The sequence below is a fragment of the Stegodyphus dumicola genome, chromosome 9 (assembly GCF_044657685.1).
Source record: "Stegodyphus dumicola isolate Sdum_Otavi_A_Nest chromosome 9, ASM4465768v1".
Taxonomy (NCBI): domain Eukaryota; kingdom Metazoa; phylum Arthropoda; class Arachnida; order Araneae; family Eresidae; genus Stegodyphus; species Stegodyphus dumicola.
In genome coordinates, this window is record NC_140776.1 from 59575244 (window position 1) to 59600619 (window position 25376).

The 25376-nt window shown below is 32.1% G+C and overlaps 1 protein-coding gene across 4 annotated transcripts in view; it reads right to left on the reverse strand.

Annotated features, from left to right (window-relative positions):
* The window catches only part of LOC118203910 (ras-related protein Rab-37-like), a 452520-nt gene that overhangs the window by 359280 nt on the left and 67864 nt on the right, over positions 1–25376 (reverse strand). For 2 of the 4 annotated variants that reach the window (XM_085823504.1, XM_085823502.1), the window contains exon 1: positions 4148–4576. In XM_085823504.1, the coding sequence (XP_085679630.1) occupies positions 4148–4369 (222 nt within the window). In that variant the 5' untranslated portion in view covers positions 4370–4576. Of the gene's footprint in view, positions 1–4147; positions 4578–24937; positions 25049–25376 lie in introns of those variants that run through there. The other 2 variants (XM_085823503.1, XM_085823505.1) reach the window with 2 other exon arrangements.

Here is a 25376-nt window from a genome sequence, read left to right on the forward strand (position 1 = left end):
CCTTGCATTTTACGATATGTATTTACGAATTGTATTTTCTTCCGTTATTCGTAAATCCTCGAATTTCGCTCCCCGTAATCCTGGAAAAATAATTTTTTTTTCGAATTTTAAAACACTCTCGAATTTTTTCATATAAAAATAAGAAAATTTATTAAGACTTTTACTTAAAATAAAATTCGAAATCTGAGTTTAATTGAAAAAAATAAATTTAAAGAAGGCGTGTTTTAAATATACGTTTATATTCACAAAAAGATCTAAATGAAAGAACATAGTAAAACATTTGAATCGTAAAATTCATTTTCTCTCTTTATTTTACAGAAAATGCTTTGAGAAACAGTTCAGATGCTTACATATTTTCGGAATCTTTTTTAATCATAACAAACATAGAGGGAAGAGGATTGCATTAACAGTTAACATAGATAAACTCTAAATATGGAACGATAAGATGTCTTCAGAAAATCAACGTGGTACTCGCAGGGTGGGATGGGGGGCTCTGTCACGAAGTGATATCGGTGATTCGCACTAAAACTGCAACAGATTTTTTTTCCCAATGAAAAAGCTTCTATTCTGCGTCAGTAAAACTAATCTTTCCAAAGTTTGCGTTAAATCTTTTAATGTTTTTAGGTTAGAATTCAAAAGCTTTGAATGACGATAATGATCGAGGATTCAAGTTTTAGAATCTTTTTCAAGATCTGAGAAATTTGGGAGTTGGAAAATTTGAATGTCGCATTCCTAGTATATAATGAAGGAATGATGCAATTAGAAAGAACATTTTTATTTAATTAGAAGAAAAATAATTATTTTTTCTTTAAAATATATACTGTACAGTATTATCTTTGTCATATTATCTAAATTTAAGAAATATTAAAAAGCCGAAAATTATTAATAGCATAGAGACATTAGGTTATTTCGAAAGCATGGAGAGAGAAAAAATGAGCCACGCATTCGCCGAGAATCGAACCACGGACCTCTCGAATACGCGTCGAGCGTGCTAACTCCTACACTACGAAGGCATGCTAAGGAGGCGGGAGAAATACCTTATACAACATCCTTAATTTTATCTGGTTAAAAACAAAATAAGATCCAGATAACTAGTGCTCTGGGTATCTGAACTGAAGTCCAGATAATTGAAGTTAAAGCTTAACACATCTAACTAACATCTATCGTATCGAATAAAGTCTGTACTTTAGTGAATAACTTTATTTCTAGTTAACCGAGCAGCTAATTTTACCCTCCCTCCCAAATATCAGAAATCACTCATTCTGAATAAGTAACGGAGTGTATGACTTATAAGAAATTAAGTCTTAGGGCATCCCTTGCGAAACAGACGTACATACAGAAGCAATGCACGGTGATAAGGAAACCTTTATCATTTTTCAAAATAAAAAAAAAAGTTTCTTGACGGCTCGTATATTGCTTAAATCTACTGGTCTTACCTTCCGATAGCGTTAATGACGTCAGAGTGATGACTCTCACAGTTTTTATAAAATTTCGAAACAAAGTTTAAAATATCATTACTGATGAAAGTATTTAAACGCTTGGGAAGCGGCGACTGCCTATTAGAAGCAAAATAAAGCAAAATCGTTTTAATTAATATTAAATAAATTTGTCTATTAGTATCAATATTCAGACTGGATTTGTGGCCTCGTAGTGAATACGCATTCATTACTGCTTTATATTTCTTATCTCATCACAGATGGCATACCTTTCGAATGGGAACTTTTCAATCAGAATAATTCCTAAATATTTAATAACTAACTATATAACAACTGATTAAAGGAGAAAGAGCCAAAACTCGTACGAGAACTCGTTTCAGGTACTATAACAAACACGCAGCATTTCGTTACGGAGGTAAACAGTTCTGTCAATTTATCTGTTTGACTGAGTGCAGCAAAACAAGAGTTTAGTATTTCACACAAGGACAAACCTTTAAATCTTTGTATAAATTTCGAACGGGAGCTTTTCAATCATAAAAATTCCTAAATATTTAATAACTAACTATGTAAAAACTGATCAAAGGGACAAATCGTACGAAAACGCGTTTCAGGTACTATAACATACACGCAACATTTCGTTACGGAGTTCAATAGTTCTGTCAATTTGTTTGACTGAATATGCGGCAAAGCATGGGTTTAGTATTTCGCACAAGGACAAAAATTTTAGTCTTTCGAATAGTAACTTTTCATTCAGAATAATTCCTAAATTATTATAGTCTTTGTATAATTTGTATTTTTGAATGGGAGCAAAGACATTACACAAAGACAAAAATTTTAATCTTCGTGTAACTAAGAACAATGTGCATTTTAGGAACTCTAAATTTTATCTTCTAAATATCAGAAAAGTAATGCTAAACATTATGCTCTGAGTATACCGTAAAAATTCTCTGATCATTATCTCGAATACTGTAGTTTGTATATCATAAAAATATGGATCTAAAGACATCGATACATGGCGAAAAATGGAATGATGAATGCCGCCATTTGGCAGGGAAAACTGTTGAACTATTTAGAACGACAGACTATAAGAGACTATTATAGAGCTTTCGTCCCTTGCACATTATTAGGGGGGAAAATGATCATAAAAGCCGGAAATTATAGAAACGCGAAAGAAGTCTTATATATATATATACATAACTACAATGCGGTTGCCGAAAAATAAAAATAATATACTATTATTATTTTTACATTCGTGAGAAAGCTATTGTAAATGCCTAGCAGTATAAGACATCGTTTCAGCCAATATTTTGAATTTTCTGCTAAGGTTTGCGTTTAAAGTTTCTTTACATATATGAGTTCACGCAATGAAGTTGTTTTATTAAAAAAGGCACAGTTGAAAGGCCTAAATATCATACTTTGATATAAAACTAAATAAATAAATGAAAAATATCATTATATATCTTTTAAATATTGGACTGCGAATTAAGATGAGTACAGTTTCCAAAGAAGTATTTTAAAGGAGAAGGGAAGCGGCCTTTGTTCCATAACAAATAATTCCATTTTATGCAAGTCTCATGTAATAACAGAAAACTAAATTTAGTTAAACGAAATATGAAGAAACAGGGAAACTCTGAAGAACGGATATTAGTCAAATATGTGAATTCTGGTCGTAACCGAAAATGGCTGAAAAAGAAAACCCTCAGGAAACAGGATTATTTAATTGGCTTCTCTTTAATTGCTCATCTCGGCTGCTCTTTCAACCATTAGAGTAGAATTTAAAGTAGGTGTAAATTTTATAATAACTTAGATTTTGTCTATTCAAATAAAAAAAAGAGGATTACATATCAAAATGTTCATTTTTAATCAGTATATTTGAACAAGTACATTGTGTTCCGGTACACTTGATTTCAACATCAGTTCTCTTTCTGAATTTTTTAATGTCCACTGCTAGGCGATTACACAAAAAGGTGGCAAAAGGTTATTGAAAAGCGTTTCATATACAGAAAAGACAAAAAGTAGATAAAGAACACAGAGTGTTTTCCAGTCCCTGAGGCAATTCCTAAATAGTAAACTTATAACGGTAAACTTGCTTTAAAAGTAAAATAAGTTTATATATATATGCCATATAAAAAATACTGGTACGTGAATTAGTGGTATAATGAAAATATTAGCAGAAAAGAAAAATTACAAATTTTTGCACTCAGTAAATAAATAAATAAATAAGGTTGTAGTTTTAGTAACCTTTATCGGAATTACTGATTTTCTGTTTTCCTTTTCTTTACATAAACAAGTCTCTTTTCAATTAATATTGAAGAATAATTTAAGAAATAAATATTCATTAGTATTATTCTTGTTGCTACACTTTTAATCATTAAATATCTTCTTATAAATATTTTAATTACATCACTTTTTTGTTTTCTGTGTTTTTTTCGATTGTAATTTCAATAAATTTTCACAATTTTTTCTTTTCTTCATATAACTAAATCTTAACTAAAACGTGTTTTCTTATTATTTTCTTCGTAAGGACGATTACCTGTTTTCCTAAATTCCTATCCTTTTAACAAATTATTGCAAACTACCGGATAACGCCCACTGCTTATAACTGAGTTTTCTAGAATGATTTTATACGTTAAATACACCGAAAAATAAAAAACACAGCATTACATAAATGTAAAATAGACAAATTAATAAAATTTAAAAATTAGACTTACCTTGAAAGAGACATCATATGGCTCCAAACTTAAGGAGGGCTTCAGCACAAGTCCGTTCTTCTCCGGAGCTTTGGTGGCCGCATTTGCTGTTGACACATTTGCAGCAGTCTGTTTACTCGATTTCGCAGTCTGTTTAATTGCATCTTCTTTATCGGACTCGTCCGAAGAATCGCTATAGTCCCGGGACAGGCGCCTATGTATAATCCTTTGGCCCTCTGCCATTTATAAAAAAATTAGTTAACTAAGAAAACAACAAGATAGCTTTCAGTTGGAGTGAAAAGATGTTTTCAGGAGGAAAAAGAACTGAAAAAATGCGCCGGTGGGAAGTCGCTCTAACCGTTTGTGCGACAGATGTGTGCACAGCGGCGGTTCGCTCGCGTGTACACACGTGCAAGATGTACTTTTACGTGTTCTGCGCCCAACTGTTGCGTTTGTTGGGCCAAAATATGGAACCGATGGGTTTGCTCTGGTGGTGCCATCTATCGAAAGATGCTTGAAACAACCAACTGTTGCGCAGTCTGACAACCAAAACAATTGTTGATTACTGATCTCAAGAGAATACGTTTCCTTATTTGATGACCGCATTATCAAATACGTTACTTTGCATACTTTAATTTTTTTCTCAGAAACATTTATTATTCATGCATGCCAGATGTTAAAGGATGTTCTTAATGTTAATTACTTGCTATTGTTAAAGAAACTTTTTTTTTTGTTTGTTGTAAAAAGACGAAAAGCAAGAAAGAAGTCACAAATATAAACAACTGGTAATAACAATAAAGACAAGAAAAACAACTCAATTTTTCTTTCTCGTATGAATCAAAATATATTCTTCAGAATATATTGACATATTACGCAACATAAATTTTAATAGCAGTTTTTATTATTCTTTTTTTTTCTTTTTTTTTTTTTTTAATTCCTTATAGTTTAATCTTGAAAAGACAGATCATCTATAATTAAATTCATTTTGTTATAGGTAATAACGCGAAATTTATTTACATAATTTCATCACTTCCGTCAAAATTTTCAGTACTTCTTATTTTCAGGCATGTTAAAATATCTCATGTAGGAAGGGAGAGGGAAAATGATTAAAATCTAATTTTATATACTTGACTTTCAATATCACAGTTATTTATTCCAAGATATAAATATCATAGCATGAATCGTTATAAACGTCCACCAAACTTTTAATACATTAATCAGAGATCATGGTATGTCATTCTGGAGATGAAATAGCGATCTTTTACAAAGTGTGCATAATTAATCGTGAGTATTGAAGGTCCCGCTGATCGAAAGCATTAAACATCTTGTTGATTAAATATAAATATATCTTTACTACATAAACATTTAAATATGTAGAAATAATTAGCTTTAAATACGTTAAAATAACTTAATCTCATTTTTTCAGCACATCAGTTGGAGGTATTAACATGCGGATACATCACAAAGAATTCGGATAGACACAAATCTGTGTATTATTTATTGTGTCTTAATTATTAAATCTGTGTATGTCAGATTATTAATAATAGATAACCCCTCCCCAGGGGGATGATTTACACCTAAACAGATCTCGATTTATGAAAGAAAATAATCTTTGCTTTTATGAAAGGGAAAAAAAAGCTAAAAATAAAAATGGCTTACAGAATTTTTTCATTCAGTTTCTGAAATAAAAGATCACTTTAATTGTTAAAGCGCAGAGATGTTTGACGAAGTTGTGCAAGATAGCTGTTAGGGAAAATCTATTAATATAAGCAGTCAAGCATGTTATCATATTTCAGGCTTCTCATTACAGCCAGAATTCGATTTCTGACATTTCGCCAGGCAAAGAATGAAACTGCGGATATAATGACCTGATGGAACAGAAGATGATTTTTCTCTCCTTTGGGCCCCACCAGTGGCCGAGTGGTTAAGACCGCTGAATATTGGTAATTTGACCTGGTTTGGATTCGAATTTAGCTAAACGGGATGTTATTTTCGAGCATGCTGCCATGTTTAACGTGAATACAAGCCTGTTTTCTCTCAGTAATTCTTCCACGGAAGCATCCCAGCTTGCAGGAACTTGGCTGTCGTAGGTTTGCCGTATTCAGATAACATAATCTAACCTCATATTCTTGGGCTTCTGCATCTCTCCTACTCTAATCTCTTTATCGTTTAGCTTAAAGTCTCACCATTAAGATCTACATTTGAGACTTAGAAGTGCGCTTATTAGCCGAAATTGGCTATTAGTCTCGATATACGATTTTGCATTACTTAACTTAAATGCGTTGTTTCACTTTTCATTCATTGTTGCCATTCGGCAAAATGTATAATATTTATCTTTCGAAATTAATTTTTCTGTCATTGACTAACAAACTAAGCTATTTAAAAGAGACACAAGCAGTTCTTAAGAATATTATTATTTTGCCTTTCGATCTATTTGATTTAAATGAATATGTATTGAATTATTGTTATATCTCCGCTTTAAATGAGTATTCATCCAGTATCCTATGAAATGTTTCTCTATTTCACATGGACCATCTGTAATTCTAATATCTACTGATAAACCATATTAAAATTTAATACAGCTGTTTTGGGCGACAATTAAAATTAGAATGGAATGGAATGGAATATTCAGTTATGGCAAAGCACACGAGGGCTATCTGCCTAAAGGGAGGGATGCCTTTCGTGGAGGACTTTCTAAGGGAAACTGGCTCGTATACACGTTACACATGGGGAAAACCACGAAAACGCCCATGCAGCCAGCCCGTTCGCGGGATTCGAACCTCAGACCGAACTACCAGTGTTCAGCGTCTTTACCGCTCGGCCGCTGGTGGGCCCAGTTAAAATTAGAATCCTTTTACAATTTTTTTCATTTATTTATTTATGTTGTTCATATTTTGAGAAGTGAAACTACGTAAGATACTTATGTTTATTTTATAAATGCAGTAGTGTTCCATATACGCGAGTAATATGTTCCGAGATTCACCGCGGATAATAGCGGACGCTATACAAAATAAGATGTTTGTGTAGCATATGTATAAATACGATCAAGTTTAAATTGGTAAATTATATTCTACAAAAACATTAGCAGCCTCAAGTAAGTATACTTTGCATTATAGTGCATTACATATTATGCTAAATATTATTTTTACTACGTTACATTTAATACTAAAATACAAATTATACTATACATTTCATGAAATAAAACAAAAGATACTACCTTTCTCTCTCTTCCGCATGAAAATAGAGGATTCTGATGCTGATTTTTTAAACGAATTCACAAAAGGAAAATTTAAAAAATGCAGTTACGTTCTCAAATACGGTAAGTGTGCTTAGTAAAATACTTCGATAGTTAAATAAATTCCTGTACCATTACAGAGTACTTTTTATGTCTACCGTGAATGTATAAAAATAACGAATTTTGACGGTTTAGTCTAATTTTGAAGAAACAATCCGAATATTATAAGGTATTTCTCCCTCATTCTTAGCATGCCATTGTGGTGTAATGGTCAGCACACTCGGTGCGTATTCGAGAGGTCCGAGGTTCGAGTCCCGGCGAGGGCATTGCTCATTTTTCATCTCTCCTACTTCGAAATAACCTAACGTCTCTACAATATGAAAAATCATTTAATGTGTGTTTTATGGTATTAGGCATAAAAATACCGCATTTGTTCTATACATTTCCAACTGATGTTAAACAATCAAAGGTTTTGCTTGTTTCTCGAAGTGTATACAGGAAATGGTGAAATATTCAATGCATGTATTTGTATTCATTGTTGGAAGTGCTGTGACGAGACAACACGAAGCGCATATGCGCAGCTATAATTTGTCGTGTAATAGCTTAGCTTATAGTAGAAAGACTTTAAAACACTTATTTTTTTTAATTTCCAAATATATATTTTAGCTACGGTTACTCGCGTATGATTGAAACCGTAGGAATTAAATCTGTAGACAATGAGACACAACTAGATATACTTGTGTTTTATTTATATTTGTATGTAAATATGTTTTATTTATATTTGTATGTAAATAATGTTTTATTTATATTTGTGTGTTTTATTTATATTTCTGTGTGATTATTATCTTAATCTTAGCGTGAGTTTACATTTTATGCTATATTAGGTACAATTTGGTAAACTTTTCTTTCCTTTTTCGTCAGGCTAGGGACAATTAGATTTATTTGCCAGATCAATTTATGGTAACTGATTTTCTCATCTCACTTTGGTTTATAAAACACTAGCTTTTACCATCGGCTTCGCTCACGTTGATGCCCTTAAATAAGTTTCAAACACTATTCAAAAGAAAAGAAAATAATTTGATTTTTTTCTTATTGCCTGACCAGGAAAATCAGGATAAAATTTTAGTTACTATTACTTATTTTTTAAGTTAAAAATAGACTCTTCAACACCCAAACAAACTCACATTCTCATTTATAACCTTAGTTAGGATTTTGTCAAGCTGGAGAAGCCTGTATCGTATCATTTTAAATCTCATTTCACATCTTAAATGTATAATTGTATGTTAAATGTATAAATGTAGTTAATTCTACATAAAAATAAATATATGTACGTAAGGATAAAAAATATGTAAATCAAAATTATAGTTTAAATTAGCAAACATCCCCTTAATTCCTCCTCTCTATTCTAAATATTCCAATGCCGTTTATGGATTGCGGCATTTCTAGCTCACTTTATATCTCCTAATAACTTGCATAACGCTGATGACTTAGCTAATTTGGAACTTAAACCGAAACCTTTCTTTGATAGGCTGCCATATTGGAATAAATGCGCACTTTCCCTTCTAGCTCTCTTGTCGTTAAGACGCTGGCGTACTGCTTTTCTGACTAGCGCAGTCGCATCAAAAATGTAAATGTTCTCGAATAGGCACGATTACAATGCCAATTGAATTGTGGCCGCAAATGTCAATTGAAATAAAAATAAATATTTAATATGCCTCGACTGCCAAGTTTGTTTTTCATTACGTATTCAACATTATTTTTATTACAGGTGTAAATATCTTCTCTTAACTTTTGTGGGACTTTATTTGCTAAACAACTATTACATACAACAAACTTACGAATAAAATTATGCATTGCAGTAGTCACTTTTTAACACATAGTTTGCCGCGCCATTGAAATTATAAATTAAAGGATAACGTTACGCATTGTATCTATCATCTGGCCTCTTCTAAAAGTCTTCTCTCTAGATTACTTTTATAGTGATTTCTCGCTTCTTCGTCGCAGTCTTTCGTAATCGCCTTAAATGTTGGCTAATGTAATGTCTTCGTGTTATTCAATATGCAGAAATGTTGTTGCGATGTTTTTTCGACTAATGAGAAATCTTGCATGAAGCTTCTGTAAAACATGAAAATCATGCTTGTTTCGGACAACGTGAAATTTCATTTAATCTAGGTACTTTGGATTAGAAAGAAGAATGTGCAACTAAACGCAGCAAAGAAACGACACAGCAAGTATGTAACAAGTTAACTGTAAGAAGAAAAAAATTACTAACATAAGCAAAAGACACAATATGTTTTAAAAATTATATCCTATACATATACATCTTGCAATTCTACATTCTCTAATTAAGATAACTAATGATAAAATGGGCATCGGAGAAAATAATGAAATATTTTCATTATTACTTTTAATTGTATTACTTTACTATTGTCTTTAAAGCATAATCTCAGTGTAGCAACCTTGCTGTAGATTCTTGCCTTGTTAATCACAACACGTATTGTATAGACACTAGATTTTTTTTTCTTCGAAGCAGAAGAAGTGAAAATGAGCAATGCCCTCGCCGAGATTCGAACCTGGACCTCTCGAATACGTACCGAGTGTGCTACCGTTACACTACGGAAGCATGCAGAAAGGATGGAGAAAATACCTTATAGTATGTGGAAAATTGCGGCTATCACTGGAGCTAATGACTAAAATCTAATAAGGTTAGCCGCATGTAATCCTATATTCAATAACTGGATAATAATCAATTTCTATAAATATTTAATAGCTTTTGAAGGAGCGTTTTTTAGAAATATCATGAGAAAAATCTGATGTAGAAAATCTAATATATATTCTTTTAATCTTCAAACATAAATAAAAAACTGTTCTTTTCCTGTTGTCGTTTATTGTCTATTTAAGTAGAATACGATTTTATCATTTCTTGTGTTGCCATTATATGAAGTCGAAACTAACTATATTGATGGAAACAATAGTATTAACTCAATACCACTTTCAAGGCAACGAAGACTTTCCTTAACATTTCAGCTTTTATATGAGCATATTGTCATATTTATATTAAAAAAAGAGAAAAAGATGGAAACAGCAATGCTATTTGCCTGAATCCCTCAGGCATTCCTTTTCATGCCCAGAACAACAGCTGATGAGAAGTTGTATCAAAGCATGAACTTTTTATAGCCAGCGTTACTGTCTATTTAATCTTATCCAGCTGTTCTTTCTCAGATAGAGTGAAAACAGTTTCAAAGAAGAACCCAGCCGCTGCAATATGATAAAAACATTATCACTTAACTTATCACAAATTTAAGTTTCTGAAATCGATATTAGCATCTGATAAATTATTTCCCTCGATACGTTTTGCTCATGTAAATACTTTTGTTTAATTTCAATTTTGAATTATTTATTACTAAGTAAATAGGAGCACCCTGTACATATCTGTAGTTTCCTCTTTCTATTTTTACCTTAATCAAAAAGAGAATAAATACTTTTAGAATTGAGGGAAGTTCAACATGTTCTTTCGTTGTTTATGCAAGGTAGCACGCATAGCAACGAATCAAAATAGTAAGACCTTATTTATTAGTACTCGGTTCTTAAAAATCTGATCGACATTATAAGGGTTAAATATTAGGTTGTTTGGCGTTTTAAAGTATATTTAAATAACATAGCAAAAGAGAATGATTTTTTAAACACCAAAGTTATTCCTTTGAAGAATGTTAAAACTCTTGTGAAGAAATGACGTCAGGCCTTGGCGTATTCCACGTAGTCCCGTGTGAAAAGCGGAAGTACTCTGAAAAAAGTGGCACTTATGACAACTTTTTTTTAAGTTTTATTTCGGATTTATTCTTTTAAGGTACAATATATAACACATTTACCTCGTGCTAAATCTACGCTTTTAATGAAATTTTATTTCAACCTATAAAATCAATGACTTAATCTAAAAGCTGTCAGAAGAACTCAATCAGAAATAACTTTAATTTGAAAGACTTCGCTTTTCAGAGGTTAACTAGGGCTCTCTCACAAAAGATACTTAACTCATCTTTCTTTCATTATAGTTGCGGTATATATACCTTGAAAGCGAACAGTAATCTATTTATGATTTTGTGAAGGAAGAATGTATTGGTTATTTTAAACGAAGTTTACATGAAGAATGTAATCAAGATAAATCGTGGGCTCCCTACAGGAAATGTAAAATTGCATAAAGGTTTTGTAGCCATAGTTAACAGAAGGTGACAAACAAGAGCTCCAGTGCCTTATCGTGGTGTCAACGAGTTTTGCCCTTCCATTTCAATTTTCTATATGCCCAACGCCTTTTAGAGAGCATTATTTCTTTAGCACTGATACTTAGGCAAGTTTCTGCTAACAAAAACTGCAGTATTATTGTAAACTACAGCAGAACGGCCGTAGTATTTGTGACGGCACAGCGTTTGTCAGAAGTTAACCTTTTTTATTATTTGTCTCAGATGTAGAAGTTGCAAACAAAATTATTGTTAACATTTTAAGTAATGAGTGTAGAGAGATTTTTAAACAGGACAAGGAAGAAATTGGTGTATGCTGGAGTTTTGTCTGAAACATTGTTTTAAAAATGGCTTAACTCTACCTTTATATTTAACATATTCATTATTTTGATGTCATTCTTTCTATGTTGTTTCCTTTTTTACGAAAAAAGGTATTCATTTTAGAATTATTTGGGACATACGACAAATATGTAAACCCTTTTAAGGAGATCAGATGGACCATCTTCTTATTTTTGCAGATACAAATACTGCTGGCAAAATGCTTCTCGTATAGAAGTAGACAGAGAAGATCCATGGCCTGAAAGAATCTAATACATCTGTGGAGTGTCTAAGAGTCTAGTAATATCGCATTTTGAAATTATATTGTTCATAGTCCTCCTCTTTCTCATTTTTGCTGTCACTGTTACTTGTTGCAAATGTGTAGCAAGATACCTTGGCCATGTTACGCATAGCATGTCACTATTCAGGGTTGGCGTGTCTCGAATGATTTCTCTTTCAAGTACATATACATTATTTTCCTTTATATTCATCGTGTTATTTTATTCATGAAACAATAATATGCTGTTGTTTGCTATTTCATTGCATTTTTTTAATATCAGACAGTCGGAACGTCTGTTTTTAATGGCATGTAGTGCTGAAAGATTCGTCAGCAGAGGAACCAAAGTAATGATTGCTATCGAATATTTTCACTATGTCGAATGTTGTCGCAAGGAATGTTTCGGTAAAGGGTACTCTTACAACGAAAGATTAAAAATAAAAAGAACGGGGAAAGTGCTAAAATAAATTCAACGTACTATCGAAGAGAAGGTTTTACGTCATATTTACAGAAGAAATTCCATTTCTGAATCTCAGTGGCTTTCAGAGAGTGAAACTACTCAAGATAAAGCAACAAGTCGTGCTTCGAATTGTGGCAATGCATTCCTTGAAACAAATAAAAGCTGATACAGGTGTTGCCTATATACCTATTCCTGCAAAGTCCCCTTATGTTTCCCCTATCGGTTATTGTGCTTTCTGTGTCTGGAAAAGAGCTGTTTTTAAATGCAAGTTCACCAATGTTGATGGACTGTGGAAAGTTATGAAAGAGAAATGGAAATCAATATCCCTGGGAATTTTACGAAAAGCCATGTAAATAACAGTGGATACTTGTAGTACAGAAAAAACGCTAATAGGTCGAACTCTCAAACAATACCCTTTACATTTTAAACATTAATTTAACGGCCCCCAAATCGTTCTAAAAATATGTAAAAACTCACTGTTTTTTAAGCTTTAATTAAAACTGTCTTAGCTTCACATATTGCATATCAAATATATTTGCTCACATCAAAATGTTATGCATATTGAACGGTTGCAAAATAGTTTAAAACTTCGATTGGTTAACTAACCTGTTTCTGTCGGGTGAGTGGCGCTCGAAGAAGCTTATTTAACGGTTTTATTTGTCAGAGGCCGAACTATCCCCGCGAGTTAGTAAAGTAGTACTTTAAATACTTAAGTATTTAAAGCTGATAGAAAAAAATATTTTTGTTTTGTAAACCGTAATTCTAAAATAAGGCAAGTCACCTCAATTTTTGTAAATTACCGATAGGTTATCGACTGTGTTTTATACTCGATATTTTAATTTTATTTGAAACCCACCAGAAGTGGCTAGATAACTATGAGTAGTTTTAATCTGTGTCTGAAACTTGTCAATGGTTCAGGGGCGATGACTAGTCAGTAATCCTAGATATAGCTATGAATGAAATACTGTTAAATAAACATGTCTTAAAATAATATTAAATAGACCGTATTGTGAAAATATAGTTCAATAGCAAGATCATAAGGTGCCTTTTTAAAAGCTCAGAAGATGTCTTTTTTCCATACCTTGAGCCGGTTACCGAAGATAAAAGATGGTGAAACTCGCATGTAAGAACACATGCAAGAAACCAAAAGGATATAAAGTAGAGATATTCTAGAAAATTCATTATTTACCCAAAGCTTTATCTTAAATGGTTTCTGTCAGTGATTTGAAACTTACAAAAGGATTCTGAATTGATAGCCTTCAGACTTAATTCACAGCTGAAATGGAAACAATTCATACTGTAATGAAAGTATGTTTTAATCGAAGAGAAGAGGGTTTACTTTTCTTCATCTCTGAAGACAACAAATTATTTCTTTCCCGATGTCAAATGCTATGTCATGAATTAAAGTTTCAAAATGCATTTAAAATGAATAGCATATTTTTATAGGTAGTTCCAGAGCTTAAGTTGTTTCCTTTCGAGCAACAGCGATTATTCGATTACTCGAACATCAGTCAGTCACACAATCAGTATGAGAGAAGAGATTAAAGGCAATCAATTGCGAAAAAGAGATGAAGTATCAAAAAAATATTGGATGATTTATATAAACCCTTCATAAGTGATGAATGTCCTTCTAGTTCAGCAACATGATTGCACAAAATATCCATTCTCCTTATATCTGTAAAACAGTAAGCCGATGATTAGCAATGGATTAAAAAGAAGAGTGGTTTTCTATAAATTGCGTGATAAATATAGAACCAAATTTAATGGATCAGTATTTGGTGTGTAAAGCCAAAAATATCATCCTGTAACATTGCATACCAAATTAGGGCTGTTGAATCAGTTTATGAAGTTTTTAATTACTGGAAGTTCATGTATAGACACTATTCATCAAGCTGAGTTATAACAAAAGTCTGAATTTAAAGATTTATGATAATTATATTTACTTATAATATTATTATTATTATTATATTAAATAATTACTACAAAATATAATAAATTTAATATAATGAAATCATACTAAAATATTATTTTATTATTATGTACTAAAATTCAATACACAAATAGCAATACATATCGTTTTGCTATTACGTTGCATGGATATCAGCGTTCAGTTATAGATATTAGCGTTCAGTTATTATTCAATACACAAATAGCAATACATATCGTTTTGCTATTACGTTGCATGGATATCAGCGTTCAGTTATAGATATTCAGCGTTCAGTTATGGATATCAGCATTCAGTTATATATGGCTTCGCGAGAAACTATGTTCCTTGTTTCCTGGCTTCTGTTATGCAAACATCTCCACGCTGCTTATGCTTTCCTGCTTACGTCGTACTTTTAAAATCAGTCTACATAAAAATTTATTATATTCATCGATGATTGAAAAATAATTTGTCTGCCAAAGTACAGCCATAAGCTGCTAAAAAGTACCGGATTCCTTCCTAGTACGCATTAAAATATTACATATATCACACATGTCTAACCAATATGTAATAATTAATTAATTTTTTCAAAGTTTTAATGGTTCGCAGTCTAATAGAAATAAATGCATCAAAATTGTATCAAAAACAAAACAATTCAATAAAGTAATGTAATAAAAATATAAAAAACAAATAGTAAAAATGTTTTGGTTTTTCCCAAGGACCAGCCGAAAACTTATTAACGGATCCATGTTTCTGAATTATACATGGATGATTATAAATCAAAATTAAGTGCCAAAAAATAAAATTAGTTGAAATGACGTACAGGTTAATAAAAGTTTTTTAATACAAATAAAGAATGCAATAAAATAAAGTATATACATATATATTTTTTTTTAAATTATCTTACTTTTGTCCCCTTCGAAAGCAATTTTTTAGCATATGTCACTAACTACAATTCATTAAAATTTATTTAATTTTATATTGGTAATCAGTAATTAAGTTAACAGAGGAAAATTTGCATTCGTCATTAATAATTCAAGGTCATAATTGCGCGGATAATCTTTATCGTATTAACTAAAAATTAAATAAACGCTGGTACTCACATTAACAAGATGAATGAGCCTGCCATTCCTGCATAGTTGTTCTATGTTTGGATTTATACTGGTAAGAAGCAATACAATCACGGTGTTTTAAATTCCTCATTTTTTGTTTGTTTGTTTGTTGCTAAGATTAGAATGAGAAGTTGGTAGGTAGGATAGCTGGCAATAAATTTCACGAAACCTCAGTCTTGGAAGAAGTGTTAGACAATTGCCACGCGTATTTTCCACACTCTGAGATTTTCAGGTATAATGTGATATACTCAGTTAATTTGAATTTTATTTTTGTATTTCTGAGAAATCTAGGAAGACTACAAAGGCAGGCTTCGACGACCACAGATTGAGAAACGTTGTCTTTAGCCAATACAACAAACATGACGCCAGTTTTGAAATGAACATCATGGATGTATTAGTTTTTCCCCAATAGCGGGCACTAGCCTATAACGGCATTGACCAATACTAAGGCCAGAAGTGGTGGCCATTTTATTGTGGAAGAACCTAATAGGCGGCTACCGCAAGCTCCTACGAAGGGGCACACAATTTTACATCCATGCCTTCTCCGGAATTCGAACCCGGACCCTTCAGTATCACAGTCAGGTTTCCCTAACCACTATATCGTTTGGGCGGCCGAGTGTATAATAAAATACATAAAACTTCTAAGCCACCGATTTGTGTGTTGGTCAACGTAATTTTATGACGGCAAAGAATTCTTGGGCTATTTAGTCACTCATGCATCCACCACATTCTTGAAGTGAAATCAAACCCAAGAATAAATAGCTATTGTTCTATCCATTCTACTGATATCTGATGCACTAACATTCATAATAACAAAAGAATTTCAGTTTCACATAAGAATGTTTACGAAGTTCATCTCAACTTATAAAATAAGCTTTTTACAAGTAATTGGACGTCAAATTATCCAAAGAAAGGCAATTTTAATTGATATAAAAAGAACATAAACTTCAGAAAATCATAATTACTGTTTTATTTATAAAGAAGATTTACTTTCTCAGATTACTGGCATATTTACCAATAACAAATTCCCTAAAAGTAATCTTGCTGTTAGCAACAAACGTTGTTTTCCTAGCATTACAACGTATAATTTCAGTTCAAATAATTGCTGTTGTTGAAGGTAATAAGTATTCACGTGGATCACATCTTTCTTCATTAATGATAGCAACTTCAGTTACTAAGACTGTTTGACACATTCCTTGTACAATACTTGGAAATAAAAACAACAATAGACATTTGTACTTCCTATCGGAATTCATGGTAGCAAATTAAGAAAGCTAAATTCCCTTTCGTTAAGACGTGACAAGTAATATAATTAGATCTTGCAAAGCAATTTTAATTGAACATCTGAGCGGATAAGTTTAGAGAGGATACTGTGTGAAGGTCGCTGCTGTCACAGAAATGTGATAAGTACTGCCTATTCTGAACTGAAACAAATCCGCTGTTTTTAGTCCAAAGAGATTTGAATCCCGAAGGACTATTAGTTTCGTTTTGGCATTTTGCGTCGGACGGATAAATGTCGGTTCACTTTTCAAACTGTTGCCATAAAATGTTAGAGTCCTGCATTATATTTGAAGAAATTAAATAATGAAAATCTGCGTAAATGTATGTATATTTCTCACATTGTCATAAAATAACGGTACATAGAGTCATCGAATTTTGAATAACGTAATCCTCCAACGAATATGAGCATGTGGAAGACCAAATTTGAAATTTGAAATTTGTTTTATGATCGATTTCCTATTTTTTAAAACTTTGACGAATTTTTGATTAACAAACTCAAGGATTTCAAAGCGAGCAATGGCAACGTTGTGCAGAAAAAAACATTTTTATCTCCAGCGCGTGAGTCTCTGTATCGGAAATTCTAAAGATATGCTCGTTTTAAAACTATTTTGCGATATTGCTGTTGCACTGGATCTTATGGTTTAAGTGCGAGGAACATGATATTTAATAAAGAAAGGTAACATACAAAATGTTAAAAAACGCCCCTTTGGACGTAATTTAAAATCTGAAACATTTCAGATTTTTTTTTTCAGTATTTTTTTCATCCACACAGTAATTTATGCGGCGCATGTGAATATATATGATCGTATGCTAGAAAATAGATATTTCTAAGCAAAGAATATACTAGACCTCAGCAGTCTCATCAAGTGATTAGTTATTGGTCAGCCACATCTAATTATAGAGGTCCAGCCATTCTGTAATTTAAGCTGAAAACGGAGAATCTCGGTAGAACAGATCTTTATTGAATGCATTGATAGCGTATTCTAACCTTGTGCTAGACATTTCATTTAGTTTTATATTCCGTTATTAGACAAAACCTATAGTGATAATAGACATTATTCAATCAGTAAACATTCTGCATATTAAATGAATGACAGGAACCTAATGCTTTTTTAATTGCTATAAATTAAAGTAAGAGCACTATGAAGTGATAATCTGGACTTATATCGTTAAAGTAAGAAAGGAAGTTGCCTAAGTTTTTTTTTTTTTTTTTTTTTTCTAAATTAAGTAACTTTTTCAGTTATGACTCACATATTTGCTGCACTTGTAAGGAGGAAGTTGTAAAATTTTCATTCTATTTGAAATTATCCATCTCAGAGCTGAGTAAAAGTAACACCACACAAAGTCCATGAACTATGATATCACATCGGATGCTATTAGATGAAAATTAATGAAATAAAAAGTCTTTGATTTTGATAATTTTTCTTAAATTCTCTTTAATTTAATGTCATATTTAAGCTTTTACACTTTTTATTGTCTGAATATAGTCTAACCACAATTAACTTGAAATAAAAATTAATTTCGGCTTAATATGTTTATTTACTTAATATGTTACTTTACGGCTTACTTTAACTACGGCTTAATAAGTTACTTTAATACATAATTTATGCTACAAATTTACGATTTACGATTTAGCTGAAAGCAAATGAAATAAACCGTGATCAGTTATATTTTATAATTAAAATTTTTTAATATAATTAACATTTTTCCCTACAAACCCTCCAAATACGTTAATTTAAATTTGTTAATTAAAAACGAATTTCACTTCTTACTTAGCCATTTTAAGTTATTACATTTGTAACCGCTGAAGATTTATATTCATTGTACATTATCTCTCTCGATATTATGCTAGAAGCTTCTAGTTCTCCCGCTACTGTGCTCATCTATGACTTTATTTAATATTTTGCAGGACGTTTTAGAATTTTGTGAATTTTAACACGCAGCAATAAAAGATCACCTTCAGAAAACAACTTCTTAATAAAAATAGCACTTAAAAACTTGAAATGCGTTTCTTGTCACTAAGCACCAAACATCCAGAAGAATTAATTTAAATTATTGCATATATTAATACTAGTTTTCCCCCAATAACTGCTATGAGACAATTATACAAAGTAGTCATAATTTAGTTTCCTGGACAAAATAATCAACGGAAAAAATAAACTGTAGGACATACTGAAAAAGAGCTTATAAGATCTGGCTTAACTTAGCTTGTATTTAATGCAAACCAACTCAGCCTGCCCAGGTAAATTATCATCGTCATAAATTAACTCTATTACATGTTAATTTGTAACTTTATTTAACACTTCAAGATAAAAACTCAACTAAATATTATTCCTACGATTTGTAGACTAATATTAAAATTAACAAAAGATAAAATATTAAAATTAACAAAAGATATTCAAGATGCTGCTTGCAGGGTCTAGAGTAAAACAAACTGTTTAAATTAATAACGCATGAATATATATATATATATATATATATATATATATATATTCAACAAAGTGTCAGCTAATATCTTTTAACAATTAAATAAATCACTCATTAATTATCATTTGATGGACAGCTGTCTATCCGGGCCATCAAAAGCTCTTTGAATTGCTTTGCACTAAAAAATTTAAGCACTCTTAATTCAAAAAGCTGTCTAAATACTAGATGCATTCGCTATCCAAACCTATTCGTAATTTACATTTTGACGAATGTCGATGGAAAAGTGAAAAGGATAGCAAGTAACGAACATAAACAATAATAGTTAATTAAATAAACCGTACAAATTAGGTTTTTACAAGTTAACAAGTTTTTACAAACTTTTAGAATCGTAATATCTTATTTAATTATTTCTCCATATGCTGCTTTTATTTCATCACAGAATATTAATTCCTTACTCGATTTCTCTACAAAGGTCCTTTAATGTCGCCTCTGAAATTTATAATTTTAACCATTGTTTAAATAACTGTGCAGTGGGAACACTTTTGTTAATTTTAGATCTAAAATGCTTCTAGAAAGTCTAAGAAAAATCTAAATTTAAATTTAAAGGGCCCTGAACCTTAACTTTTTTCTAAATTTTAAAAAGATTATTTCTGTTTAATTCCATTTTTCAATTCCAACAATAGTTTTATTCTTTATAACGAAAGGGAGTATTCTTCATTATTCTGACTCAATTCCAAAAATTTTCACTTCCCAAGAATTCTCTTTCTAATTGCGCCGGAGATAAATTAATGATGCCTCATATGCAATGTAAGAATAATTCTACATACAGTAATAAGACTTAATTTTTAATTATGTGGTAAGGAGTATTAACTTATTAACTCCCACCAATTACATGCTTGCAGAAATGAAACGAAATCCGAAAAATTTTCACAAAGATGATAGGAAAATGGTATGAAGATATTAATAATGTTTAAATGAGTATAGGATAAATTACTATGCTTGACAAATCGATAATAATTAGAAAATATAAGGTAATAGCAAAAGTGGTGCATGTGAAGTATTAAAAGTGTAACTACTGAATGATAATCGGATCATTATCCATACTTCATTAAGCATCTGTTCTCAGAATAAATTCTTGAAGACATAAAGGGAAGCTTTTCCTTTATGAGATATCTGTAAAATAGGTATTACATTCTTTTTTTTTTTTTTTTTTTTTTTTTTTCCAGATATCTGAGACAATTTAGAACCGGAAAATATTTATGCATCATAATTAGCAAGCTTGGATGCTATAGAGATAAAATGCTTCTAAACTGTGCAAAATATGCTTCATTAATTGTAAACTTTGAAATGTAAAATTTCTGCAGCCATGGCATGAAATATTAACTGATTTTTGGCATCCACTATTTACAATAAGCGCTTGTTTAGCGATATCTAATTCTTAAACGCTCATTATTTATCTAACATTTCGTATTTTATTTTTAAATTCAGTAAATTTTATTGTATTTTCTAGAACACACAGAGCTACACGAAAGGATTTATTAATGAAATATTTTGCAAAATACTCTGTAGGGAATGCTCATTTTATTGGTAAGCAGAAATAGAAAGATATTTACGCAATGTAACACTGAATGTAGTAGCTTCAAAATGCTTCTGAGATTGCCATATTGTTTCGGTAAACTTTAAACACGGCCACCTTTAAATTACACAATATCGCATTTTTACGTCAGTCCGTTTATCAACAAGAGAATTAACAGAAATGTATCTTTGTAACCGCACCTTTATTCCAGTTCTTTTACGACTGCCATTTTCACAATACTTTACAACACGGCACTTTTTTAAAAAAAAAACTTTCTTCAAGGATTAGAAACAAAACAGAGTATTCAAGGCTATACTTGCCAACTACAAAACAAAGAATACCCAAGGCTATGTTTGCCAACTAATGTATCGTGATGCCCTGATGCCTTCTAGAGTTGTCAGGCAGTATTTTGGCATAAGTCTATCTTTATGCCACTGAATTTACAGACCCAACCGCGGAACGTTTAGTAATTATTGTGGTCAATGATCTATTCAAAACCAAAATCACATAATATGCCGTTGTATGGAGAAAGTACCATGAAGATTTTTAATAAATTTTATTATGTGTAAATTTCGTTTTTATTCACTTAACTCCTCACTCAAATGACGCTTAAATCGATCATATTTAAATCTCGATTTCAAATTTTTTTTCACATACGGCGGATCCAAAGCGTCTACAGACGTTAGCCACATTAGGTAGGCCACCGTTACCTCCTATGAGGGGATGGACAAATACATCCATGCCTTCTCCTCGATTTCAAAATAAGTATGTATGAAAAATAATTTAAATAGTAAAGGCATAATTTTTCAAAGACCGGAAGTATAGAACTAACCGCTTTAAATATATAATGAAAACAGTCCTATCAAATATATTAAACTCCATTTTGTTGCATTTCTACATTCAAATTCTACATATGGAAAGTTTAAAATTTTTGAAAAATTTGATTGAATTATCATAAATTACCAAAATTTATGAATTATACTATTTTAATTAATTTTGAATGTATTACGTTATTAATATGTATGTATATTTTTGCGTGCATCTGCTGATCTCGTATTTAGATCTACTATCCTATTGAACAGAGTTTCTCCTTGATAGTATAACTCACTGGAGCACCAAAATATTTTTCTTTTACATATGTCATTTTGATATACCGATATTGAAGCTGATGCCCTTTTTAGCTTACTAATATTTGATATTACACATTTTATCGTATTCAATAATTTCCTCTCATAAACGCACTTTAGAACGGCAGTCTTCTGACATGTTGCAGGCATTCATATCCGAATAATTACAGAACTATTATAGAATGGGATATTTATTATTAGTTACTAGAAATATATCTGCCAAATTTACTCGATCCAGAAAGTCCGAAAATTAGCAACAGAAACTGGCCACGCTAGTACAACCAATTAACAACAGGAAATGGGAGCCTTGTTTTCTTTAAATATAGGATAAATAAATTTGCAGTAGTAAGTCGAAAAGTTCCTTACTACTGTGAAAATAGATCTACCAAATTTACTCGTTAAAATTATCCTCTGTTTAAATGCTAAGAAACGAAAACACAACAAACTGCTGTTCCATCCTCTGGCAGGAAAATAAAAAAAAGTGACTTAAAGAATAATTTATTACTTATTGATTCTTTCATTGCTTTTCATTTACTTTTCCACTAATATATGGCTTTAAGGATTCCCTAATACCTCATTAGTGATCCTATTCACTCGTGAATAAGACCATTGAATACTCAAAGTTCAACTAGTGTTCAAATATCGGCGAATGGGTTGACTGCATGGGGAATTTCGTGTTTTATGTGTAACGTGAATATATCAAGGTTGCCTTAGAAAGTCCGCCACCGACGCTATCCCTCATCTCAGGTAAATAGCCGTAATGGGCTTTCCAATAAGTTAATTTGATAAATAAGCATTTGTTTCTTTCTGGCAACTTCTTCATTCACGCTAAAGCATGTTTCTGTTCATCAATTTCGCATTCGCAGCTGAAAAAGAAAATACTTTAGAACTGTTCTTCTGCACGTTTATTTATATTGCGAAAATCCCTGTTACTAAACCCTATTGGATTATGATGCTCTTGTTGTTCTAGCAATCCATTCCTTTATATGAAAGATGAAAACAATGATCTTGTAATAATCATCTACTACTGGATTCCGGTGGGAAGAAAGAAGACAACATTGTTCGAGAAACAGAAACAGCAATATTGGAAGTATTTTAAAGATCTCACAAATTTCAGACTTTTACAACTACATTCTCCGTGACTCATCAAATGGGTAACCTGCAATCTTCTATCAGCCTATACTCTAGTGTTTTCTTACCCATTCGATTAGTCATGATAATCGTATTCGTTTCGATGACGATTAATTTCGATTAGTTTATCTCAGTTCTATTAAACACTGGGAGACAAACGATAAAAACAGCTGAATCTCAAAGCGGGAAGAAATAACTTGGAATTCAACCCTGATGATCCAGATAGGCCTCTGGAATGTGTCACCCCTTGGCACGTGCACGGAAGTCCACTTCTCATTGGTATATACACTGAAGAGTTAAAACATTATGAATACCTAACCAATAAAGCGTTTCACGAACTCTGGTCTTCAAACCTCTCCTTGGCATGGACGCCACAAGTTCTTCGTAGATGGCTGGACAAAGGTTGTACCAAATGTCTAAGTAGCAGTCATGCAAAGTCGAGATATTCCGAAACGATGGTGTCTGGGCTCTGATTAGAACATTTACTGGAATTCATCCTATGCTCATTGAACCACTCCAACACAATTCTATCCTTGTGACAGGGGCATTATTCTGCTGGTAGATTCCATTTCCAGTTGTGAAGACGGACACCATGTAAGGGTACAACTGATCTGCAAGTATGTTCAGGTAGTTCGCAGGTTTCATAGTCTATTCTACCACAACTAAGAGCCCCAGAGCATCTCATGATAAAGTTCCATAAAGCATAATACCGCCACCACCAGCCTGTATATGACCTGCTATACAGGGGGAAGGAATTGCTCGCCTAAAAAATGACGTACCCTGACACACCCATCGACGTGATGAATGAGAAATCGTGATTCATCCGACCAGGCAACTGTTTTCCACTTATCCATGATTCAGTCTCGGTGTTCGCGGGCCCATTGTGGGCGTAATTGACAATGACGCTTGGTCAACAGAGGAACACGAGTGGGACGTCTGCTGCGCAGTCCTACATCTAAAAGTATACGCTGAACTGTATGTTCTAAGACACTTGCACATGGACCTACACATTAAGCTATCATTAGGGCCACTGTCTGCCGCCGATTTTGCTGTACCAAGCGGGACAGTCTCCCACATCCTTTTTCTTTGATGAAGCGTGAACGTTAAACACCTTGGCGTCTACTGCTAGTTTCACTGTCATTTATCCAATGTACATAAATACTAAAGAGTGATTCCTTCCCTTCTCCAGCAGCAGTATACCATTCCCAACTTAATCACGTGGTCTCCACGTCATCCAGACGAATTCATTGAAAAATTTGGGGATAGTCATAATGTTTTGACTGGTCAGTGTATGCAGTCTGTTCTCTGAAACTAGTTTACTTTACCCAGTTGTTCCCAGATTTACTAGATTTAAAACAATTTATTTCCACATCTATCACTCAGCCACACCAAACAGATAACGCCGTAGCGGCCGTGGACTGAAATGGATTACAGCATAGGCACTTTCCGTACGGCGAAAATCAAAAGTTCCTAGAATCTCCAAGGCTTTCAAAAATTCTCAACGTTTCTTTCTTTATTCGCGTTAAATATATTACCCTATACCTTATGTTGCACTAATGATGCAATAAAATCTCGAATAAGTTTACTACTCAGTCTGTATTCATTTACTTCTAAAAAGAATGTGCCCTCAATAAGGTGGCTAACATTCGGATTTCTGATTAAAAAATCTATCAAAGGTCACTTAAGGTACTTAACTAATTGAAACACTTACCGTAAAACCTATGCCTACCGTTGCAGAGAAAGATCCGGTGTGAAATTTTCCTTGGTCAAACTGCACTAGAAGGCTGGTTTTCCCAACACCACTGTCTCCAACAAGAATAGTCTGAAAAAAAGAAAAGGGAACTATTATCTAACATGGAATCGAATTATCTAAGGATCTGAAAATAATAAAAGGTCATCAAACAAGTATGTTTTTTTAACTTTTTAAACAAAAGAGTCGTAACACATTTTGCTAGCTAGAAAATAATTTGAGTTACTTATCCTGCTGAAGTTTAAGAACATAAAAATATTCAAGAACATTATTTATATATAGCATAAAGTTAGATGTTACCCTTTGCGAATAACCATATTATTATAGCCATTTTTTTAATCCTTAAAATAAGTTTATACTACTAATTATTATTATTTTCAATTACTAGTTGAGTTTTTTG